The sequence below is a fragment of the Euleptes europaea genome, chromosome 17 (assembly GCF_029931775.1).
Source record: "Euleptes europaea isolate rEulEur1 chromosome 17, rEulEur1.hap1, whole genome shotgun sequence".
Taxonomy (NCBI): domain Eukaryota; kingdom Metazoa; phylum Chordata; class Lepidosauria; order Squamata; family Sphaerodactylidae; genus Euleptes; species Euleptes europaea.
The window spans coordinates 29,081,548-29,101,465 of NC_079328.1; the positions used below are offsets into that span (position 1 = coordinate 29,081,548).

A 19,918-nucleotide genomic window follows, 5' to 3' on the forward strand; every position below is an offset into this window, starting at 1 on the left:
GCTCACTGGATATCATTAACTTCTTAGATTAGAATTGCAACCAGAAGTGGGGCTGGATGTCAACTCAGAACCGGTGGGTTTGGGTAAGACCTGTACCCTCATGGTCTCTGCCCCTGGTCCTGATAATGAACCCTAGTCCTGTGCCTGAGCTCAGTGGTCCCTGCTGCTTCTACGGGGCTGCGTGGACTTCCAGTGCTACCGCCATCTTTAAAGATAGCACCCTAGGAAGAAATGAACAAAAGAGATAGTACTGGTGTGGTACTATTAGGTCCAACCTAAAGGAACGAGGGAGGCGGTAAGGGAAACGTCTGCTGTCATAAAGGTGCAATCAATTTAGAAATTCAGACCGGAAGTTAAAATTGGGCCCATCGCAGTCCCATCTCAAGTAGACCAATTTCCAACAAGAAACAATAATCTGCATGTCTTCACTGTTGAAGATACAGGGCAGATTTTGGAGAGGGGAAAATGAGGAACTGAGGCAAATAGTGGTAACAAGGCAGGAAGTCCTAGAACGTCTAGACAAACTGCAAACTAACAAGTCACAGGGACCAGACGGTATTCATCCTAAAGTTCTTCAAGAACTCAAATGGGAAATTGCTGAACTTCTAACAAAGGTATGTAATATGTCCCCTCGATTAGCCTCTGTACCAGAGGACTGGAGAATGGCCAATGTAACACCCATTTATAAAAAAGGTTCCAGGGAGGACCCAGGAAATTACAGGCCAGATAGCTTAACGTCTGTTCCGGGTAAATTAGTGGAAAGCATTATTAAAGATAGAATTGTCAAGCATATAGAAGGGCAAGGTCTGCTGGGCAAAACCCAACATGGCTTCTGTAAGGGTAGGTCCTGTCTCACTAACCTATTAGAGTTTTTTGAAAGCGTCAATAAGCATGTGGACAGGAATGAGCCTGTGGATATTGTGTATTTGGTTTTCCAAAAAGCTTTTGACAAAGTCCCCCACCAAAGACTGCTAAGCAAACTTCATAGTCACGGGATAAGAGGACAAGTCCTCTTATGGATTGAGAGCTGGCTGAAAAATAGGAAGCAGAGAGCAGGAATCAATGGTCAATTCTCACAATGGCAGGATGTGAGCAGTGGGGTGCCTCAGGGATCTGTGTTGGGACCGGTGCTTTTCAACCTGTTCATCAATGACCTGGAGCAGGGGTTAAATAGTGAAGTAGCCAAGTTTGCAGATAACACCAAATTATTTAGGGTGGTTAAAACAAAATCAGACTGTGAAGAGCTCCAGAAGGATCTCTGCATACTGGAAAAATGGGCATTAAAATGAGTAAGTGTAAAGTGATGCATATTGGGACAAAAAATCCCAACTTCACATATACACTGATGGGATCTGTGCTGGCAGCGACGGATCCAAGGAAGGGATCTTGGGGTGGTAGTGGATAGCTCAATGAAGATGACAACCCAGTGTGCGGCTGCTGTAAAAAAGGCAAATTCCATGCTGGCTGTAATTAGACGAGGAATAGAGAATAAAACTGCTGATATCATACTGCCCTTGTACAAATCTATGGTGAGACCACACTTGGAATACTGTGTACAGTTCTGGTCACCACACCTAAAAAGGATATTACAGAGCTTGAGAAGGTGCAGAAAAGAGCAACCAAAATGATTAGGGGACTAGAGCAACTGTCCTATGGGGAGCGGTTAAGACACTTAGGGCTGTTTAGCTTGGAAAGAAGGCGGCTGAGGGGAGACATGATAGAGATCTATAAAATTATGCACGGTTTGGAGAGAGTGGACAGGGAGAAGTTTTTCTCCCTCTCCCATAATACTAGAACACGGGGTCATCTGCTAAAGCTGGAGGGTGAGGGATTCAAAACAGATAAAAGGAAGTATTTTTTCACACAACGCATAGTTAAATTGTGGAACTCCCTGCCCCAGGATGTGGTGATGGCTGCCAGCTTGGAGGGCTTTAAGAGGGGAGTTGACATATTCATGGAGGAGAGGGGTATTCATGGCTGTTAGTTAGAATGGATACTAGTCATGCTGAATACCTATTCTCTCTAGTATCAGAGGAGCATGCCTATTATTTTGGGTGCGGTGGAACACAGGCAGGATGGTGCTGCTGCACTCGTCTTTGTTAGTGGCTTCCTAGAGGCACCTGGTTGGCCACTGTGTGAACAGACTGGAGGACTTGATGGGCCTTGGACTGATCCAGCAGGGCCTTTCTTATGTTCTTATGGCTTTAGATCACTGAAAACCAGGTATGTTAAAAGAATCTAGGAATTTCTAATTCAGGAATTTGGAGTTGGAGTCACTGGATCAGCAGGTATTGGCAAGACTGCCCCAGGAGATGTAGGTGTTGTTGTACACTTTGTATGACCTACAGATCAAAGGAGAGTCGCTACATATTTTATGAAGCAAAGAGCTGTGTAACCTGAAAAGCTGGCATTTTGAGTTGTTACCCTTCATAGCTGAGTAAGAAATAGATGCACTTGATGTCCCCTTTTCCTATTCTCCAGATGAAGTCCTCTGATTAAAGCCAGCTAAGCTTTATCTATAACATTTTAGAATCTCATGTTTGATCTTCCATAAAGGAATCTGCAAGTATGTTGAGCAGACCTCAGCCCTGTACAATAAGCTAATTTAGAATTTATATAATAGGATCACGGCAGAAGCTTTGGTGAGCCCTCTTCATCACTTCAACCAAAGTTGCGCATTTGACAGCCCTCAAAAAATATTTCAAAGAAGGCCTACAGCCCAAATTATGTTTGGGCTTTGAGTTTAATGCATTTTTATCCCACTTTTCCTCCTAGGAGCTCAGAAGAGCATATCTACTGGATCTTCATCTCTTATCCTCAAAGCTACCCTGTGAGGTGGGTTGGGCTGAGAAACAGTGGTCGTTTATGCATGGGTACTTTCACTCACGTTCACCCTCCCATCTGCCTTGGTTGTTCCTTGGAGTTATGCATGACTTTTCCCTCCATTACAGATGACCTCGATGCCAGCCCTTGCAAATCCCAGGACTTCCCATCCCTCTATTAACCTGATTCTTCCCTCTCCCCTGAGCTCAGCCCGCTTAAAATCCCCATGCATAAGGCAATGCACGGGACACAGAAGTTTGGGGGAGGGACATGTCTCTCACAGAAAAAACTACAGCCAATTACAAAGCGTATCAAGAGGCAGGGATTCAAATTCTTCCTGCTTCCTCAGAGTTCTTTCTGAGCAGAAGGCTTTTAAAAATGAGGCTTGGGTTTCTCCAACCCCCTTTCAAATAGCTCCATTTTTTGTTTTTGTTCTTAAAATGCTTTTTTATGCAGCAATTGGGATTTTTTTGGGGGGGGGCTTTTCTCTCACTACAGCCAATTACAAAGCAGCATTTCAAGGGGCGGGGATTCAAATACTTCCTGATTTGAGCTTGGAGACTGCTGGTGCATAGACTCCCAACAGGAAAGTGTGGGTCCCGCGAGCAATGAATCTCAGGTAAAACTCCCATGCATAAATGACCAGTGACTGGCACAATGCCCCCCAATGACCTTGATGGCTGAGCAGGGATTTGAAGGCTAGTCCCCGTGGCCTAAGTCTCAAGTTCTATCCACTACATTGTCTCTCCAGGGGATGTTGTGATTCAGCTGCTCTAGAGATCATCCAAAATTTGCTTGGAAGGCACTTATACCAAGCACCTCCAAGTACTCAAGCAGCTTTATTTCAATGAAAGCCCCTGCTCATAAATCAGTAATTCAGTACTGGGTCAAGCCACAACAAATGATAAATAATAGATAGTCTAAAAGATGCCTTCTGGCACCAGTGCAAAATGAGCAGCTGGTCTAAGCAATGCAAATATTTCATCTCCATTTATAATTTCTCCCCTCTGACTTGTGAACTTGATGGTGAGACAGTCAAAAGTCTGATTTAGAGCAGAAATTACAATCAAGGCATCCAACTGGATGTGGAAATCATACAAACAACTAAGTTTTTTCTCAATGGCATGAATGTACGAAGCACAATTGCCTTGCGTAATTGACAATTTGCCAATGGAGAAAAGCATTTACAGCCCTCGGCTTTCAAACTCTGCCCTTCGCCTGTCTTGAGGGGAGGCAGTAAAACAGTGATAAATTTAGGTCTGTGGATTTGTGGCCATGGTACTACAGAAGCTATCATTTACCATTTTCTGCAGCGCCTTCTATATATTGCGACTGAGAAAGACTCGTTCAGTAGGCTGGACCCAGCACAAAGTTTCCGCTTGCGCTAGAGCTCTTGCACAAGTGGAATGGCAAGAAAAAGACTGTAGTAGCCACTGCGCTAAAGTCACAGCATTTCCACCAGCACAAGATCTTGCAAAACCAATTCTGGGCACTATAATACATAAGGCGGAAAACACTTGGTGTTGCGCGAGATCTCTTGCAATTTGTTATGATATCCAAATCGAATGTTTTCAATGCCTGGGGTTGTAAGCAACAAGGGCGACACAATCTGTTAAAATGCCTGATTCAAATGTCTTGACAAATTGCAGTTTATCAAAGAGTCCTTGGTTTGCAATTCCAGTGCTGAACACGAGATGATGGGTGATGGTTCATATAAGCTCCAAATCTTTGGTTCGTTCTCCCTGAAAAATCTGAAGTTTGTGGGGCATCCGAATGCTGCCATTGTGTTCAATATAAGCTCGCGAAAAATGTTAGTAGACAAAGCACGAACCTGAGCTTACTGATCCTACAGTACCACTGGAGATGTGCACACTATAAAGGTAAAACTATCAGGGTTCCCTCCATCTCCATCCCTTGTACCAAGAAGCGTGGGAACTGTATTTGCATGAGCATGTAAGAAGGGTGTCCTCCCAGCCCTCAAAAACATTCTCAATTTCTTGGGGGAGACCTTCAGAATTAAACCAGTTTCAGTAGGTAGTACAGAGCATGCAGAAGACGAGACAAGTAAAGAAAAGTGAACGGGAAGATCAAGAAGAAGAAACCAACATGACATTGGCTGGCAAAAAAGATGTTTCTCTGTACTTACCACAATAATGTTTTCATGTTCTTGAGTGGTTAAATTGGTATTCTGAAAAAAATAAACATAAAATTAGTGTGAAACCCTGATTTAAAAAAAATATCAAGATTAATGAGCAGTTTGGTGCTGCTTTGCAATGTGCATTTATTTATTTACTTCTTTCCTTTATACCCCACCTTTCACTTCAATGGGGACCCAAAAAACGGCTTACATCATTCTCCTCTCCTCCATTTTATCCTCACAACAACCCCGTAAAGTAGGTTAGGCTAAAGTGTGTGACTAGCCCAAAGTCATCCAGTAAGTTTCCATGGTACAGTAGGGATTTGAACCTGGGTCTCCTGGATCCTAGACTGACATTCTAAGAGCTACACCGCACTGGCTCTCTTACTTGACCTTGTAATTAAGGGCCAAACCAGACATGATGAGGACATATCTATGCTAGCTAGAGAGGATCATACGGTTCCCTCAATGGCAAGGAAGTAGGTGAAGACCTTTTTTTTCCCATTAGGGTGGATCTTACCCCATCTGGTTACTCTACTGAGCAACGTTTGAAGCCTTCCCACCAACATAAGTGGTGTTTCCTCCAATGGACAATAAAGGAAGGTTAAGACACAATGATGATGAAATTGACACCGTTAACTGCACTAGAATGAAGCTGAATGTGCCCTTTCCTTAATCATCATCATCATCATATTATTATTATTATTGTTATTGTTATTATTGTTGTTCGTTGCAAAGGAGCTCAGGATGCTGTACACAATCCCCTATTTCCAATCTATTCTCACAACAACTCTGTGAGATGTTAGGCTATAAGAGAGCGACTGACCCAAATGCACCTAGTGGCGCTTCAAAGCTGAGTTGAGATCTCAACTTGGGTCTCCCCAGTACTGATCCAAACACTGTAACTACTATTCCACACTGGCCCTCTGGTGATATCATGGCTGCTACTGCTACCACTCCAGCTGTTGCTCTTATAAGGTTCCACCATGGCTTCCTGCCCCCCTTTAGTCAATTTCACTGTGATGGTTTTCAGACCTCGGAGATTGAACAGAGCCAGGCTGGTTCCCCCTCCCCCCGTTTGCAAGTGATTACCGATGGAACACTGACATGGAAATGACAGTGTGAGTGTTTTTATGTTCTTATGATCCCTGCATTGAGACAGTTAGACACAAATTGGTTGGGGGAGTGTTTTTCTGGACCCTTCTCTGCTTTGGCTGTAAAATGGCCCCAGTTCATTTTCAAATGAAAGAATCCTGCTGCAGGGCTGGCGGGGGCTGGTGACATATTTCAAAAAATACTCTACAGCCAATTACAAAGCAGCATTTTCAGGGGGGGTAGGGACTCAGAAGCGCCGCATTTTCACTGGGGAGGCATAATTTATTATAGGGTACTCCTGGAATTTCTTAAGGAAAAAAGCCCCCATGCATAGAGTTTTGAGAATTTGAATGAGAAAAATATGCATCTAGAGAGGGGCAAACCCAATACAAACTTCTCATGCATAAAAGGCCTTTCTCTCTTGAATTTAGCTTAAGTCTGCTGCTTAGTCACCTGCAGATGATTCTTTCTCGCCTAAGGCAAACACACAGCAAGCCTGTTTCAGATAAGATCAGTTCAGCAAGGCTTCCATATTTCCTGAAGAGCTGAGAAAACCTGGCTTCAATTAAAAGAATTAAAAAAAAAAAACCCTGCTGGTAAATGTACTTTTCCTTCTTTTTTGTTCCCCTGTGTGGTGATGTTGGACATATGAAGCCAAACGCTTAATCATCAGAAGAGGCTACCTTCAGACAAATTGCTACAAATCTTTTAACTGGCTCTTGGGAATTGGTTTCTGAGAGTCTTCTGGAATGTGTCACTCTATTTCATGTCCTTAAAACACTTTAAAACTATTGGTTGTTGTTTTTTCTTTTTTCTTTTAAAGCCTCCACATTAGCAGGGCTTATATCTTTGAGCGCCAATGTACGGGAAATATTTTGAGAAGAGAATAAAGGAACAGCAGCGTTAGGCTTGGCAGAACCATTTTGGTTCCACTTGGGAAACGTTGCAGATCCAAACCTTGGAATAGATTGCAGATGCTGGAATGGATTCTGCAATCTATTTCTGGCATGCACAAAGAGGCCCAGGTCTTTTTTCGCGTGTGTTTAGACCCCAATTTGCACACTATAGGCCATCAGGTATATGACATAAGCGAGGATCCTAACAAGGAGACTCCTCTAAGATGTTGGAACTCAGCCTGAGGGTTCAGAGCAAGGACTTTCCTGTGATGGGCCTAGTTCTGTGGAACCCGACATCCTAGTAAGATCTGGCATAGCCTAACATTACATATTTTTAAGGTGCCCTGCTCAATGAGGCTAGAAACAGATGGATAAAGGACTCTGTGTGCGAGTTGGATCATCTGAGGGTCCTTTTAGCAGGGGAGGATTTTAATACTACATTGGCAGTTGCAAAGTTTCTTTCCCAGTCAATTAAAATAAAAAAAAATAATTATTTTATTGGTTATCTAGATATCTATTTATATGTGTGTGTGAAGTGCCGTCAAGTCGCAGCCGACTTATGGAGACCCATTTTTGGGGTTTTCATGGCAACAGAGATGGTTTGCCAGTGCCTTCCTCTGCATAGCAACCCTGGACTTCCTTGGTGGTCTCCCATCCAAATACTAACCAGGGCTGACCCTGCTTAGCTTCTGAGATCTGACGAGATCAGGCTAGCCTGGGCCATCCAGGTCAAGGCTATCTATTTATATACACATATAAAAATATATAGTTCCTTTTTCTTTAGTTTCAGGCTGAATTGGCTACATGGGCAGTATCATTAAAGTAATTACATACTTTTAGGGATAAAGCAGAAGACCCACTTTTTATCTCACTGAGGCTATTAGCAACTACTGAGCTTTTGTAAGTTTTGTCTGCACTCCTTTTGGAGAGGCTCCAGGACTGGCTTGATGAAGAGGCTTATCTCTACCCCGAGCAGTGTGGCTTTCGACAAGGTTCTTCCACCATAGACCATTGTCTGATCCTCCTCCAGTTGGCCTCTAAGTTTTCTCTTCGCCCAAGGGGATGCTTATATGCGGCCTTTATGGACCTAAGGGCTGCGTTCGATTCCATCTCCCAATGGAGACTCTGGAGGAAATTGATGAACACTAGTATAGACCGTAGACTTTTGGCTTTGATTATGGCTCTTTACTCTAGAACATCTGCCTCAGTGTGGGTCGATCCTGTTGGAACACTGATGGACCCATTCCCAGTTCAAAAGGGGGTAAGACAGGGATGCCTGCTTGCTCCCTCCCTGTTTAACATCTTTATTAACGTGCTGATGCCACGTCTCAAGGAGGGAGCTAAACATCCCCCCTATCTTGCTGGCCATCTCATACCCCTTTTACTGTTTGCGGATGATGTGGTTTTGTTGGCGACATCTGAAGTGGGATTAAGGTCTACAGTTAATCTCTTTCTGGAAGAATTTACCGTGAACTACGCTAAGTCAAAGGCCCTTCGTTTTTCGGCCATCAGGAGAAGAGGTCCTCAGTTTTTCAAGGTAAAAAATGGTCAGCTTGAATGGGTTTCCACCTTCCGCTACTTGGGCATTGTCTTCAGCTATAATCTATCTTGGTCTGCCCATCTGGATCATGTGAAGAAGACATCAAGATCCACTACTGCAATGGTGGAGAAGTTTTTTCGAACTAAGGGGGCCAAGTGTATTCCATCCGCCAATGAAGTGTATAATGTGAAGGTGGTTTTCCAAATTTTGTACGGAGCAGACATTTGGATCTCCGGTGTTGATGAAAAATTGGATTCTTATTTGAATAATTTCCTTAGGAGAATTACTGGAACTCCCAGGTGTGTTGCTGGGACTGCCCTCCGCATGGAATTGGCCCAACCCTCACTCGAGGAATGTGCATGGAGGAGGGCAATTAAGCTAAGGTTTAAGTTGTCCGACGCCAGTCTTCCGTCCCAAGCGGGGGTTTTCCATCTTATTCTCAAGGATCCTGCCCCTAATCCTTCGCTGACTCTTCTAGCGCAAAAATTAAAAGCACTGGGACTCCTAATTTCCGCTCCTACTGATAATCTTGTGTCATCCCAATCAGTGGTAATTTTGAAGAAACTGAAAAAGTTAGATTGGGCCAGGACGGTTTCGAGGGCTAGACGTACTTGTTCCGGTTTGGCGCTGGGACTCCCTCCACCAGAGAAGCTTCCAGACTTTCATACTACGATTCCAATTTCTTCACACCATTGGGCTTTTCTCTTGGCCCGCCTGAATGCCTTTCCTTCTATGGTTATGTTAGGTAGGTTTAATGGGATACCCTATTCAGATCGTCTCTGCCCATGCAATATGGGTAAAATTGAAACCTTGGACCATTTGATGCTTCGTTGTCCTCGCTGGTCTCAGGACAGAGAGGCCTTTATTGCTCCAATTCTTACCAACTTGAACCTTCCTTCACATTCCTGGGTGTTGTCATTTTTGCTTGGCGATTCAAACAATGGTTTGGTAACATCGAATGTGGAACACTTTCTGGCCAAGGTTGCTGCTCTTAAGAAGAAGGAATTCTCTTTGAAGTCCCTCTGATTTTAATCAATCAAGCAGATGCTTAACCTTTCCCAAGGAAATCACAACTTCAACGTACATAACTAGGGTTTGACCTCACCGAGTATATTTTAAGGTACCAACTGATGTTTTTCTCCTTTAGTGGATTATACTAGTTCTATAAGCTGCTCGGGATTTGGTTTATTTACATATTTATACCCTACTTTTCTCCCCAGTGGGAACCTAAATCAGCTTACCACACTGGTCTCCCCTCTTCCAGTTTTATCTTCACAAAAACAACCCTGTGATGTTGGTTAGACTGATAAGTTCATTCTCAGCTCCCCCACCCCCATATAATGGGCGCAAATTTGTTCAGGGTCTCCCTGACCACATGGCTGATAAGCCATCTCACAACATTTGTGACCAACAAACTAAAAATGCTGAGTTTTGCAAAGCATCTCAAGGGAATCTATTCCTCCCCAGACAGCAGTTGACCCCAGTGATTAAAGTACAAAAAAGGTTTTCCTGGACTTTTAAAGGGTTTTTTTTTTTACAGAAAAAAGCAACAAAGAAAATCAGGAAGAACTTACTTCTGAGAGCAGCCTGGAGACAATCTCTAGAGGAGCTTGATGGATGGATTCGTCCTGCAAAGGAGACGTTAGCGCCATGTCCACCAAAGTTCGAATCTCTTTCAGTACAACCTCCAAACGGCTTGGGTTACTCAGCACCTTCTTATACTTGTAGATCTTTTTCTAGAAAGAAAATTTATAAATAGACACACGGAAGTGCAGATGTTAGATTAAGTAACAGTGAGGAAACGGAAAAAATATGCAACATTCTACACGCTATTTAAGCAAGAGAGATTCTGAATTTTGATCCTGGTGGTGGAAAGTGCCATCAAGTCACAGCTGATGTATGGCGACCCCGTAGGGTTTTCAAGGCAAGAGATGTTTGGAGGTGGTTTGCCACTGCCTGCCTCCGCATGGGCTGAGAGTTCTGAGAGAACTGTGACTAGCCCAAGGTCACCCAGCAAGCTTCATGTGGAGGAGTGAGGAACTGAACCCGGATCTCCACATCAGAATCTGCCCCTCTTAACCAACACACCACGGTGGCTCTCTATTTTGATCCTACCCACATCTTATGACAGAGAGTGGGAAAATTTGTCATGTTTAAGCATGAAGGAAAAAGGACTTTCTAAAAAGTACTTTGGTAGAAATTTACATGGCATCCTCCTCTTACATTTTCAGGAAACGGATAAGAGATCAATTGATGAAATATGTTTTTAAACAATTTATTTCTAACTTGTACATCTTGAAGAAATAAGTTGTGTGTGGGGAGGGATCGATTAACAGGTCAAAATCGACCAAAACAAAATATGAAATAAGAGGCAATAAGAGGTCTTTTATTAACCATTTACAACTGACAAATCACCCTGGTTAGCAACTCATCACTGGAAGAGTAGTGTGACATAGCACTGGTGAACAGCATGAACTGGGAGTGGAAAACCTCCCATGGTTAAAAAAAAACAAAAAACAAAAATTATCTCAGCTATAATCTGCTGTTGGTCCCTGGCCCAAAGAATGTGCGGCTGTCCTCAACAAGGGCCAGGGCTTTTTCAGCCCTGGCCCCGGTCTGGTGGAATAGTCTCCCAAGTAAATCAGGTCCGTGCGGGACCTGAAAGAGTTCCGCAGGGCCTGTAAAACAGAGCTATTCTGCCAGGCCTACAACTGAGGGCAGCCGCGAGTTGTCTATTGTTGCTGGCCTCCCCATCTCTCCCCCCACTCTGGTCATCTGGGGGGTGTAATCTGTTTATCCAGTGTCATGGTGGCTACTACTATTGGAATGCCACCTTGTTTTTACTGTTATTATAAGTACTGTGTTTTAAATTTGTATGTTTGACAATTATGTGGTTTTAAAGGTTGTCATGGGAATGAGAGTGGGTTATAAATTTGAATAAATAGACGAACAAATAAATGAATAAACAAACCAACAAATGAATGAATGAATAAATAGATAAATAAAGCAAGTCACTGTCAGCTCCCTACCCTGCAACATAAAATATTGGGCTGATACAAAATTGTTTTCCCACCCTTCTATTTGCTATAATGCATCACAGTTCTACAAACAAAATTAAGTTACTTCACCAAAAGGAAACAGTTTTGTCTATTCCATAATAGCCTGGATGGATTCAATAAATAAAGTCCAGTTTTGTTGCAAGTTAGCTAAAGGAAGCCATCCCATACGAGAATGAAGTTTTTCCCATAAATTTATCCATCAGAGCAATATCCAAAACCTTGTTAAACTATTCTTGAAATGCAGGGTGCAGAAGAATCCTTTTCAATATTTTGCCCAAACTATTTTGCCAGCTAACAACAGATCTGTTAATAACAACCTGGTATTAAACTGAGTGTTTTACATAGACATAATACATAAAAATTGGTAGTAGATCAAACTGTAACCTAATGCCTACCTCCGAAATTATTTCAGGCATCACTGAGACAATATATGTGACGTATCATTCCCCTTGCATTCTGCAAGCGTAGATTAGTTACTGGCATTTTGAAAAAAGCTAAACTGAAAATTGTGCTGACTTAATTTCAGTCTTTCCTTCCCTACACATGAAGCTAGCGGATACCAACTTAGACCACTGGTCTACCAAGGTCAGAATTGTTTACTTTGACTGGCAATGACTGCCCAGGGTCTTCGGTCTTTCACATCGCCCACTACCTCACCTATTAACTGGAGATGCCATGGATTGAACCTGGTACCTTCTGTATGCAAAGCAGATGCTCTGCCACTGAGCCTAGTCTGCTTATTTAAATGTGGGAAAGGGGAACCCCCACATTTCCACTCAATGCAGCCTCTTGGCTTGCTCTCTGTTAAGATGCTGGACGTTGTTGAGGGATAGATTTAATATCCCAACTTTCAACCAACATGACATTTAAAAAGTCCAATTTTTAGACCATTCTAGAAATCAAGATGTGTGTAACAAAATACAACTTTGTATCTATTGAGGAAGGATGTATTTGATGTCTCTGTCCCCCATATGTCTTTACATAGATTAATAAAATAATCAGCCTAAACCTAAGCAATACTTCCTCCAAAACCTTCTTCCCGAGGTGTTCACTGTTGTTATTTTATCATTTACAGAACAGAGGGCAATCAAGTCTTTATCGTGCTCATCTCACAGTCTGACAAGATCAGTTTTCCATTGGCTAACACCCTGTGCTTTCGAGAACCCTCCGTGCCCAATCTGCGTTTATGCGCCCATCAATCAATTCCTTCCCTAGGCAGCATCTTGCTTTATGCTTAATCACAACAATGTACTAAAAAGCACAGCCATTTCACCACTCCAAAAGGTAGCAGGAAACAAAATTTGGGGGCGGGGGAGAGAAGAAGGAAAGGGCATGGAATTCGGAGCTGTCTGCAGCCCAGGTTCTGGCTTTTGTGCCTGGCATTTTGAAAACCACCAAGCTGGGGGCGGGGGGACTATAATGGCTGATTTAATTACAGTCTGCCTGTGAATTAAAACTGTATGCCTAAACAGAGAGACAAAAGAGTGATGTCTCACACATCTGGTAGAAAAGCCTGATAGAGCATGTCATAAAATGTAGCACACAAGGGCTTCCACGTTCCCCCACCCCCATGCACTGTCAAAATGCAATTTTAAATTTTATGCTGATGAGGGTTTCCAAAATGATGTGGCTGTCATCACTTTAGAGGTACTGGGTGAACAGGAGAAAATCAAGTGAGCCCCTCCTGTATTTTAGGTAAGCCATTTCTGCATCCCACAATATAATGTGCTCTAACCAGCCAGAAAGTACTATGCGCCCCAATCTCGTTCTACACAACTTTCATAATGTGTTGCCTCCTTTGCTTCCTGACAGCTATTGGTGGCAGCACCCATTTCGTCTCTCAACCGATCACTGGCTACTCTTCTTGGGTCTTCCTATAATTCTCTCACACGCCCTACAGAGGGGGACCGGTGTCACATTGGGACATCTTGCCCGAAGAAACCACTCATCTCCCTGAGGCTGCATTAAATCAGCAACAGCAATCAAATACAAAGTTACTCGCAGATTAACACACCATGCACAAATACATACAGGATTGGAACCAATGGGAGCTGTCATCTCAAAAGTCCTTCCGAAAGAACCGCTGCTCTCAGACACTTCCCATTTCTTAAGAAACTGAACAGTACAGCACGCATGCCCCTTAAAATAAATTAAGCAGGCCTCCCTTGCCGCAGAGGCGCATATGAGATGGCCCCTGCTGGGTATTGGGTGAAGCCAGCATTTAAACACACTTCCATCCCAAATGCTTCAGTACGAGTTAAAGCGGTACTGACTACAACGGACCTCAAGCCCATTTTACTTTTACTGACCCCCAGTGGCTAAGATCTACTTGCTCCAGTTTGAGCCAAGGGACTGACTCCATCATGGACGGAAACAGGGTAGCCCCTACTCATCCAGAATTTCCTCTGTGTCTTCGGAGCCCTGCAAAACTTTGGATCAGGGCAGACATCTCCATTATCATGACACCATTCACACTCTGGCCCCGATTTTTATTACAACCTCCTTTAAAGAGAGCTAAATTTGTAGCGGCTGAGCAAAGACTGGAAACATCTCTACCATCCTTATCACTGCCTGTTGATTCTTTTATCCGTTAGCAAAAGACCAAGTATTTTAAAACAGACATATTAGTGAATAACGCCAGGTATGTATAAGGAGTTATAAATGCCACCACCCCAGTTTTAGAGAAGTCAAGAAACTTCTGTTTGCTCTTCCCCCATAAGATCTTCATCAGATATCCAAGGTGTCTTCTACCCTCTTAGGGACCATAAGTACTCAGTTTTGGCATGTCACGATACTCATTCTGCCCAATTGCCATTGCAAATGTATCATATTACTAACAGCACTTACAAAAAAAATCTTCTAACAAGAACTGCTAAAAGAAAAACGCTTTTAAAAACAGCTTCTAAGGAATTAACCACAGCAAAGAACAGCAACAAACACCGTCAACCAAGCACATCCTTTTTCGCAGATCTCACAAGCTCTCCTAACGTTTCCACAAAAGAAGTGAATGAAAGCAAACTGGAGAGGAAAGGCAGATGCAAGCCGATCTCTGAGCTGTTTTAAGCCAACCGGACCACGAAATAAACAAGATGCCCTCGGAATGAAGACCTGGAGTGGATTGCAAGGAGCCAGCCCACGTTGCTGAGCCAAGCACAGGCACCAAAAAAACCCTCCCCGCCATTCATTCCCCGCACCTCAGAATCCATTTGTGAAGCCGACCTCCAGCGATGCTCTAATCCAGCTGGGGAGCGGCTTGGGAAGAACGGCTAGCACTGGGCTAAAAGACGGCAGACCTTTGGAAGCAGCTGTCAAACTCTCCCTCGCAACTTTTCTTTTAAAATAAACAAACTAAAATGGGGGGGGGGAGAAACCAACTCCAGGGGCTTACTAAACCCGCCGCAAAGCCTTTTAAATATTTTCCTCGGAGAAATGTAAAGCCTTCTGGTGCTGCTGTTCGCAGGAGAAGAAAGAACGGAAGGGTGGAGGGGAACAAACTGCCTGATAGTGAAGGGGAAAGGGGGGAAAAAAAAAGGAAGGACCTGGAGCGGCTGGTACAGACGCCTAGAAGATATTGCTTGAAATGGAGGGGTCAATCTGTCTCCAGGCTCCCACAGGGAGAGGAGTCACAAGAAGAGAACGATCAATGTCTCTTTCTCGCTCGGTTCCAACTCTCTGGGCCACGAGGCCTTTAAATATGCTTGCATAATGCACCGTTATCTTTATGAAATGTTACAGTAACTCTGAACAACGGAGGAAGGGATGGGGGCGGGACAAAAGAAAGCAGAGAATCTACAACAGTCCCCCAGAGACCAGTGCTGGTAATCTTGGATTTGATCCTGGACCACGATGCTATTTTCTCAGCACAATACTTGGAATACTCAGCAGAACTTAAGCACCATTTTGTGCTCGCAACGGGGGAGCACAGATGGAAAATTAGCACGGTGCAGATGTAATCACTCAGGTAAGGTGGTCATCTCTACTGCCCTGCTAAGTGGCAAGGGGGATTTTTAACACTCCCCTGGCTCCCTGGATTTTTTAAATAATTACTTCTCTTGTTTATACAAACACAACCAATGTACAAGGTGCACGCATGCAAAGGCAAGCCCCTGCTCCAAAGAGAGTGCAAGCATCATTCTTCTGCACCCACTACAAACTCCCAGCGCAAGGCATCCCATTTGATCCCATTCCACACATACATCTCATGAGCCATGACAGTATGTTTTCTAACCTTTCCCTGAAGTTTCATAAACAGACTGTATTGGTGTGTAGTCCAAAGCACGCTTTCCCACAACCACATACCCCGTGAAGTACATTTATTTCCCCTTCCATAGACCCCAAAAGAATTAAAATTTAGACAGGGCTGGGGAGGAAGACAAAACTGGAGGGAGGGTAACAAACGGAAGCAAAGAACACAAAAGGCAAATGGCCAATCAATCCTTTGCAGGTCAATCCAATGGATCAGCTTACCCACATAACTCTGAGGTCTCTCTTTGCTCTGGCAAGTTATCACCGGGTAACTCGGTCATCTGTATTCACGCGACTGGAATGGTTGAAGAACGCAAAGAGTACACACCAAGATAGCACGCCTACGACATTTTATGTCATAGATTGCAAGTATAGAGCCGGGAGTGAAACTTGCTCAAAACACATCAATTCAAGGACACACACACACAGGCCTCTTGCCTGCCTGCTCGCGGGGAAAGGGACTTCAGGCCAACCCATTTTAGCATCCTCAGTGGTTGGCTTTGCTGGTCTTCCCAGCCCTTAAAACTAGATACTCGGATCATAGAACTTCATAGAACTTCAAGCGGAGACATGTGGCATAGTGACACCCAAAAGTGGAAAATACAGGCCTCTCTCTGGAGTTCTTAACAACAATTATCAGCTGACCAGTCCAACCTCCCTGTCTTAACTGTCTCAGTGCCACCTTTTCATTCCTGACTATTGTCACCTGCTTAACAAGCCTCCAGGGAAGTCCAGTAAGCATGGTGTAGTAGTTAAGAGCGGTGGTTTGGAGCGGTGGACTCTAATCTGGAAAACCGGGTTTGATTCCCCACTCCTCCACATAAGTGGCAGACGCCAATCTCGGGAATCGGGTTGGTTTCCCCACTCCTATAGATGAAGCCAGCTGGGTGACCTTGGGCTAGTCACAGCTCTCTGTGGTAGAGCATCTGCTTGGCATGCAGAAGGTCCCAGGTTCAACCCCCAGCAGCTCCACTTAAAGGGACCAGGCAGTAGGCAATGTGAAAGACCTCTGCCTGAGACCCTGGAGAGCAGCTGCCAGTCTGTGTAGACAATACTGACTTTAATGGACCAAGGGTCTGATTCAGTATAAGGCAGCTTCAAGTGTTCATGTGTACCTCACAGGGTGTCTGTTGTGGGGAGAGGAAGGGAAGGTGACTGTAAGCCGGTTTGATTCTTCCTTAAGTGGTAGAGAAAGTCGGCATATAAAAACCAACTCTGCTTCTTCTTTGCCTCTCAGTGGTGGCTGCCTCGGATCTACAGTATCTTCTTGCTCATTTGGCTGTCAAACTCTACCTCTCCCCTGGAACCCTCTCCGTCTGACTTGTCACTTGGTTTCCTGCCTGGACATTTGTCTTGGAGGGATGCAGCCACAGTCAGATTGCTACCGGAGATTTTCTTAACTGGAGCTATGTGAGACTTCAGTATCAGGAAGCCTCACATGCTCCAGTGAATCAGATCACCCGTCCATCCAGCCTACTTTGGTTGACTCCAACTGGCAGAGGGCTCTCAGAGTTTCACCCAGAGGTGTTTTCTAGTCATGCTACCCCTTTTTAGTTAGAAATGTAAGGACTGGACCTGCGACCATCTGCATGGTGGGCATATGCTCTGTCCCCGAGGTACATGCCCCTCCTGCTAAAACGGATATTCTGTGTAACCTTAAGTGGAGAATTCTATCAGTTTTAACAGCCAACATTAAACACATGGCACTGGTTCGGTTTCCCAAAAAATGAGAAAGTACACTTTAAAGACCATTCTGAAGTCAGTATTTTGCCGCTGAAGTTGCACTAATCAGCTGATGACCTCCATTTTGTCCACAGCTTAGATCTAAGTCAGCTAGAAACAGAACTTTTTCGGTGGCTGCCCCCGTGGTAAAGCGAGCCCTCTTTTTACAACAGGGAACATGGCGTTTACTCAGCTGGCTTGGGTCTCAAGACACTAGACATCAACAAAGAGTTCACGTCTCCAAATTTACCACCACCACCCAGCACCGACAGGATTCCTTTTTGCTTTGTCAGGATGAGAATTAAAAGTTTACTTGATGTATGTGTGGCTTATAATCCAAACATGCTATTTCTGCCTCTTCTTCAAATTATGAATCACGCTCCTATCCCTCACGGATATAGCAGCAAAACTTGGAAATCCAATTCTTTAAGAGGTATTCAAACCCAGTCAGGCTCTTGGTAAGAGTGAGTTAGGTTTATACGAGTGGATGCAGAGACCGACCACATAAAAACAATTTCGGAAAAAGGAAACATTATCTCTAGTTGTATGAGCAGTCTAGCTTTAAACAAAATCCTCTCTCCTTAGTTCTAAAATTTACCTCCTGTGATAGTAATGTAGGAGGTAGGCAGAATAATCTTAAAGTTTCTATTCATATCTCTGCCTTTCTCCGACATCTCCTTTCTGAACATGTGCATTTGTGTGCCTGCGGGTGTGATAGAGTTTGCAACCCTGCCTTGGCAAAGGCTGGGAGATTTGTGGGGAGGTATCCGGGGAAGGCAGGGTTTGGGAGGATGTGACGTCACTTCTGGGTGACACTCTAGGCTGTCTCCTCTAGTCTCTACGGTCTCATGGAAGGAGAAGGAAAACTCTGTTCTGCAACCTTTTGACTAATTAATATTCACCTTTCAAAACTGTACATTTGTACAGATACCTGGGGTGAAGTGTCTTTTTGTCCTGCCACCACTCTGAAACAGTCTATCTGAGCCGGTTGACATGCTTTTTGCTGACGGGCTAGGTAGTAGGGGGCGGGGTTTTTGCAAGATGAATTCTGAACAGATTTAATTTTGACATTTAAGTAATGCTGTTTTATTCTGCTTCCAGTTGGTGTTTTTATTGTGTGTTTAAGGCTGGAAACCGCCTTGAGTCTTTTGTTGTAAAAAGTGGGCAAAAAAGACTAATGAAACTCAATATAAATTCTGGAACAGGTGTGGTTTTGTTTTGCATGCTGAGCATCAAGTCAAAACACAGCATGCCACACCTTCATTAACTTCCAAGCCTACTTTGCCAACTCTGGCTTCTGCAAAGACGCATGCCCAAGCCCCTAGAGCACTGAGTGACATCAGCAAAACCGCTGTCATGATGTTAGTGCCGTCGGATGGGACACTGAATGCACACAGACGGAAAGGAAACTGCCGCCTAGGGGGTTGTGCTGTCCCTTGTGAAGTCACTAGACTAGCCTTGACTCCTCATTTTCTTCCCTCGCTTTTCCTCCCAATTGTTCTTTCCATTTCTTGCGAGTGTTGCATTCTATAACCGCAACCCCAAACAAATTTCACCCATGAGACTTAAAACATTTTTTTCCTTGACTGGAAAATCCAATTTGGATCCTGTCTCCGCCTGTAAAATCCTACCCCATCACCAGGTTCCAGCCACGGCAGGATTCCCTATAAGGACCCATCTCGCCCTATAGCGAATCGCTCGTTCCTCACATACATGCTAATGCTACAGCTGAAATATACATCGGCTTCCCACAGGCTGCGTGTGCCAGAAATTACTGATTTATTGCTGAGTGCAAGGGAACTCGACTCCAACAAAATGAGAATATAGCAACGTTTCTGCAGAAAATTCTGCCTTCTACAAGGCAGGCCCCAACCAGCAAGGTTTACATTCAGTTCCTTTAACTTATCTAGTGAGAAATGCTGAGGCTCAGTCTTCCTAAAACCAAACATTCTGAATTTTGCTGCTAATTCCAGATAAATGTGTGCTAGTGGCATCTGCCTTGGGGATAGAGGAAAGGCCCTCAACACATGCACTGGACTGTACTTACTTTTCCTTTATTACTTTATGCACTTCCAAGTAGATGCACTAGGAAATCCCACAATCTTATTTTCCTTGATTATTTTACGTGAGGGCTGAGCTGAAATGGGAGGGGACATGACATTTTGGCAAATGAGATGAAAACTTCCTCCCATTCTGAATGAGGGCAGAATGCCCTCAAAACAATGACCAAAGAGATCGGGGAAAATTTCTAGAGTGTCACAAATACACAATTCCTTGCCCACAATGGACTTCGTTAGCTGAAGATGGGGAACCCACTGCCAGGGAATTGTGGGTAGGGGAAGGGTGCCCCCACTGCACAGAGGTCCACAAACACAACAGTTTATTTTGCTTGCAGGGGTGC

At 44.0% G+C, this 19,918-nt stretch overlaps 1 protein-coding gene across 1 annotated transcript in view; it reads right to left on the bottom strand.

The window, feature by feature from the left end:
* CMIP (c-Maf inducing protein) overlaps positions 1-19,918 on the bottom strand; it is a 184,444-nt gene that overhangs the window by 49,687 nt on the left and 114,839 nt on the right. The window contains exons 4-5 of the mRNA XM_056862268.1: positions 10,066-10,227; positions 4,970-5,011 (exon numbers count right to left, since the gene is read on the bottom strand). Coding sequence (XP_056718246.1) covers positions 4,970-5,011; positions 10,066-10,227 — 204 coding nt within the window. The remainder of the gene's footprint in view (positions 1-4,969; positions 5,012-10,065; positions 10,228-19,918) is intronic.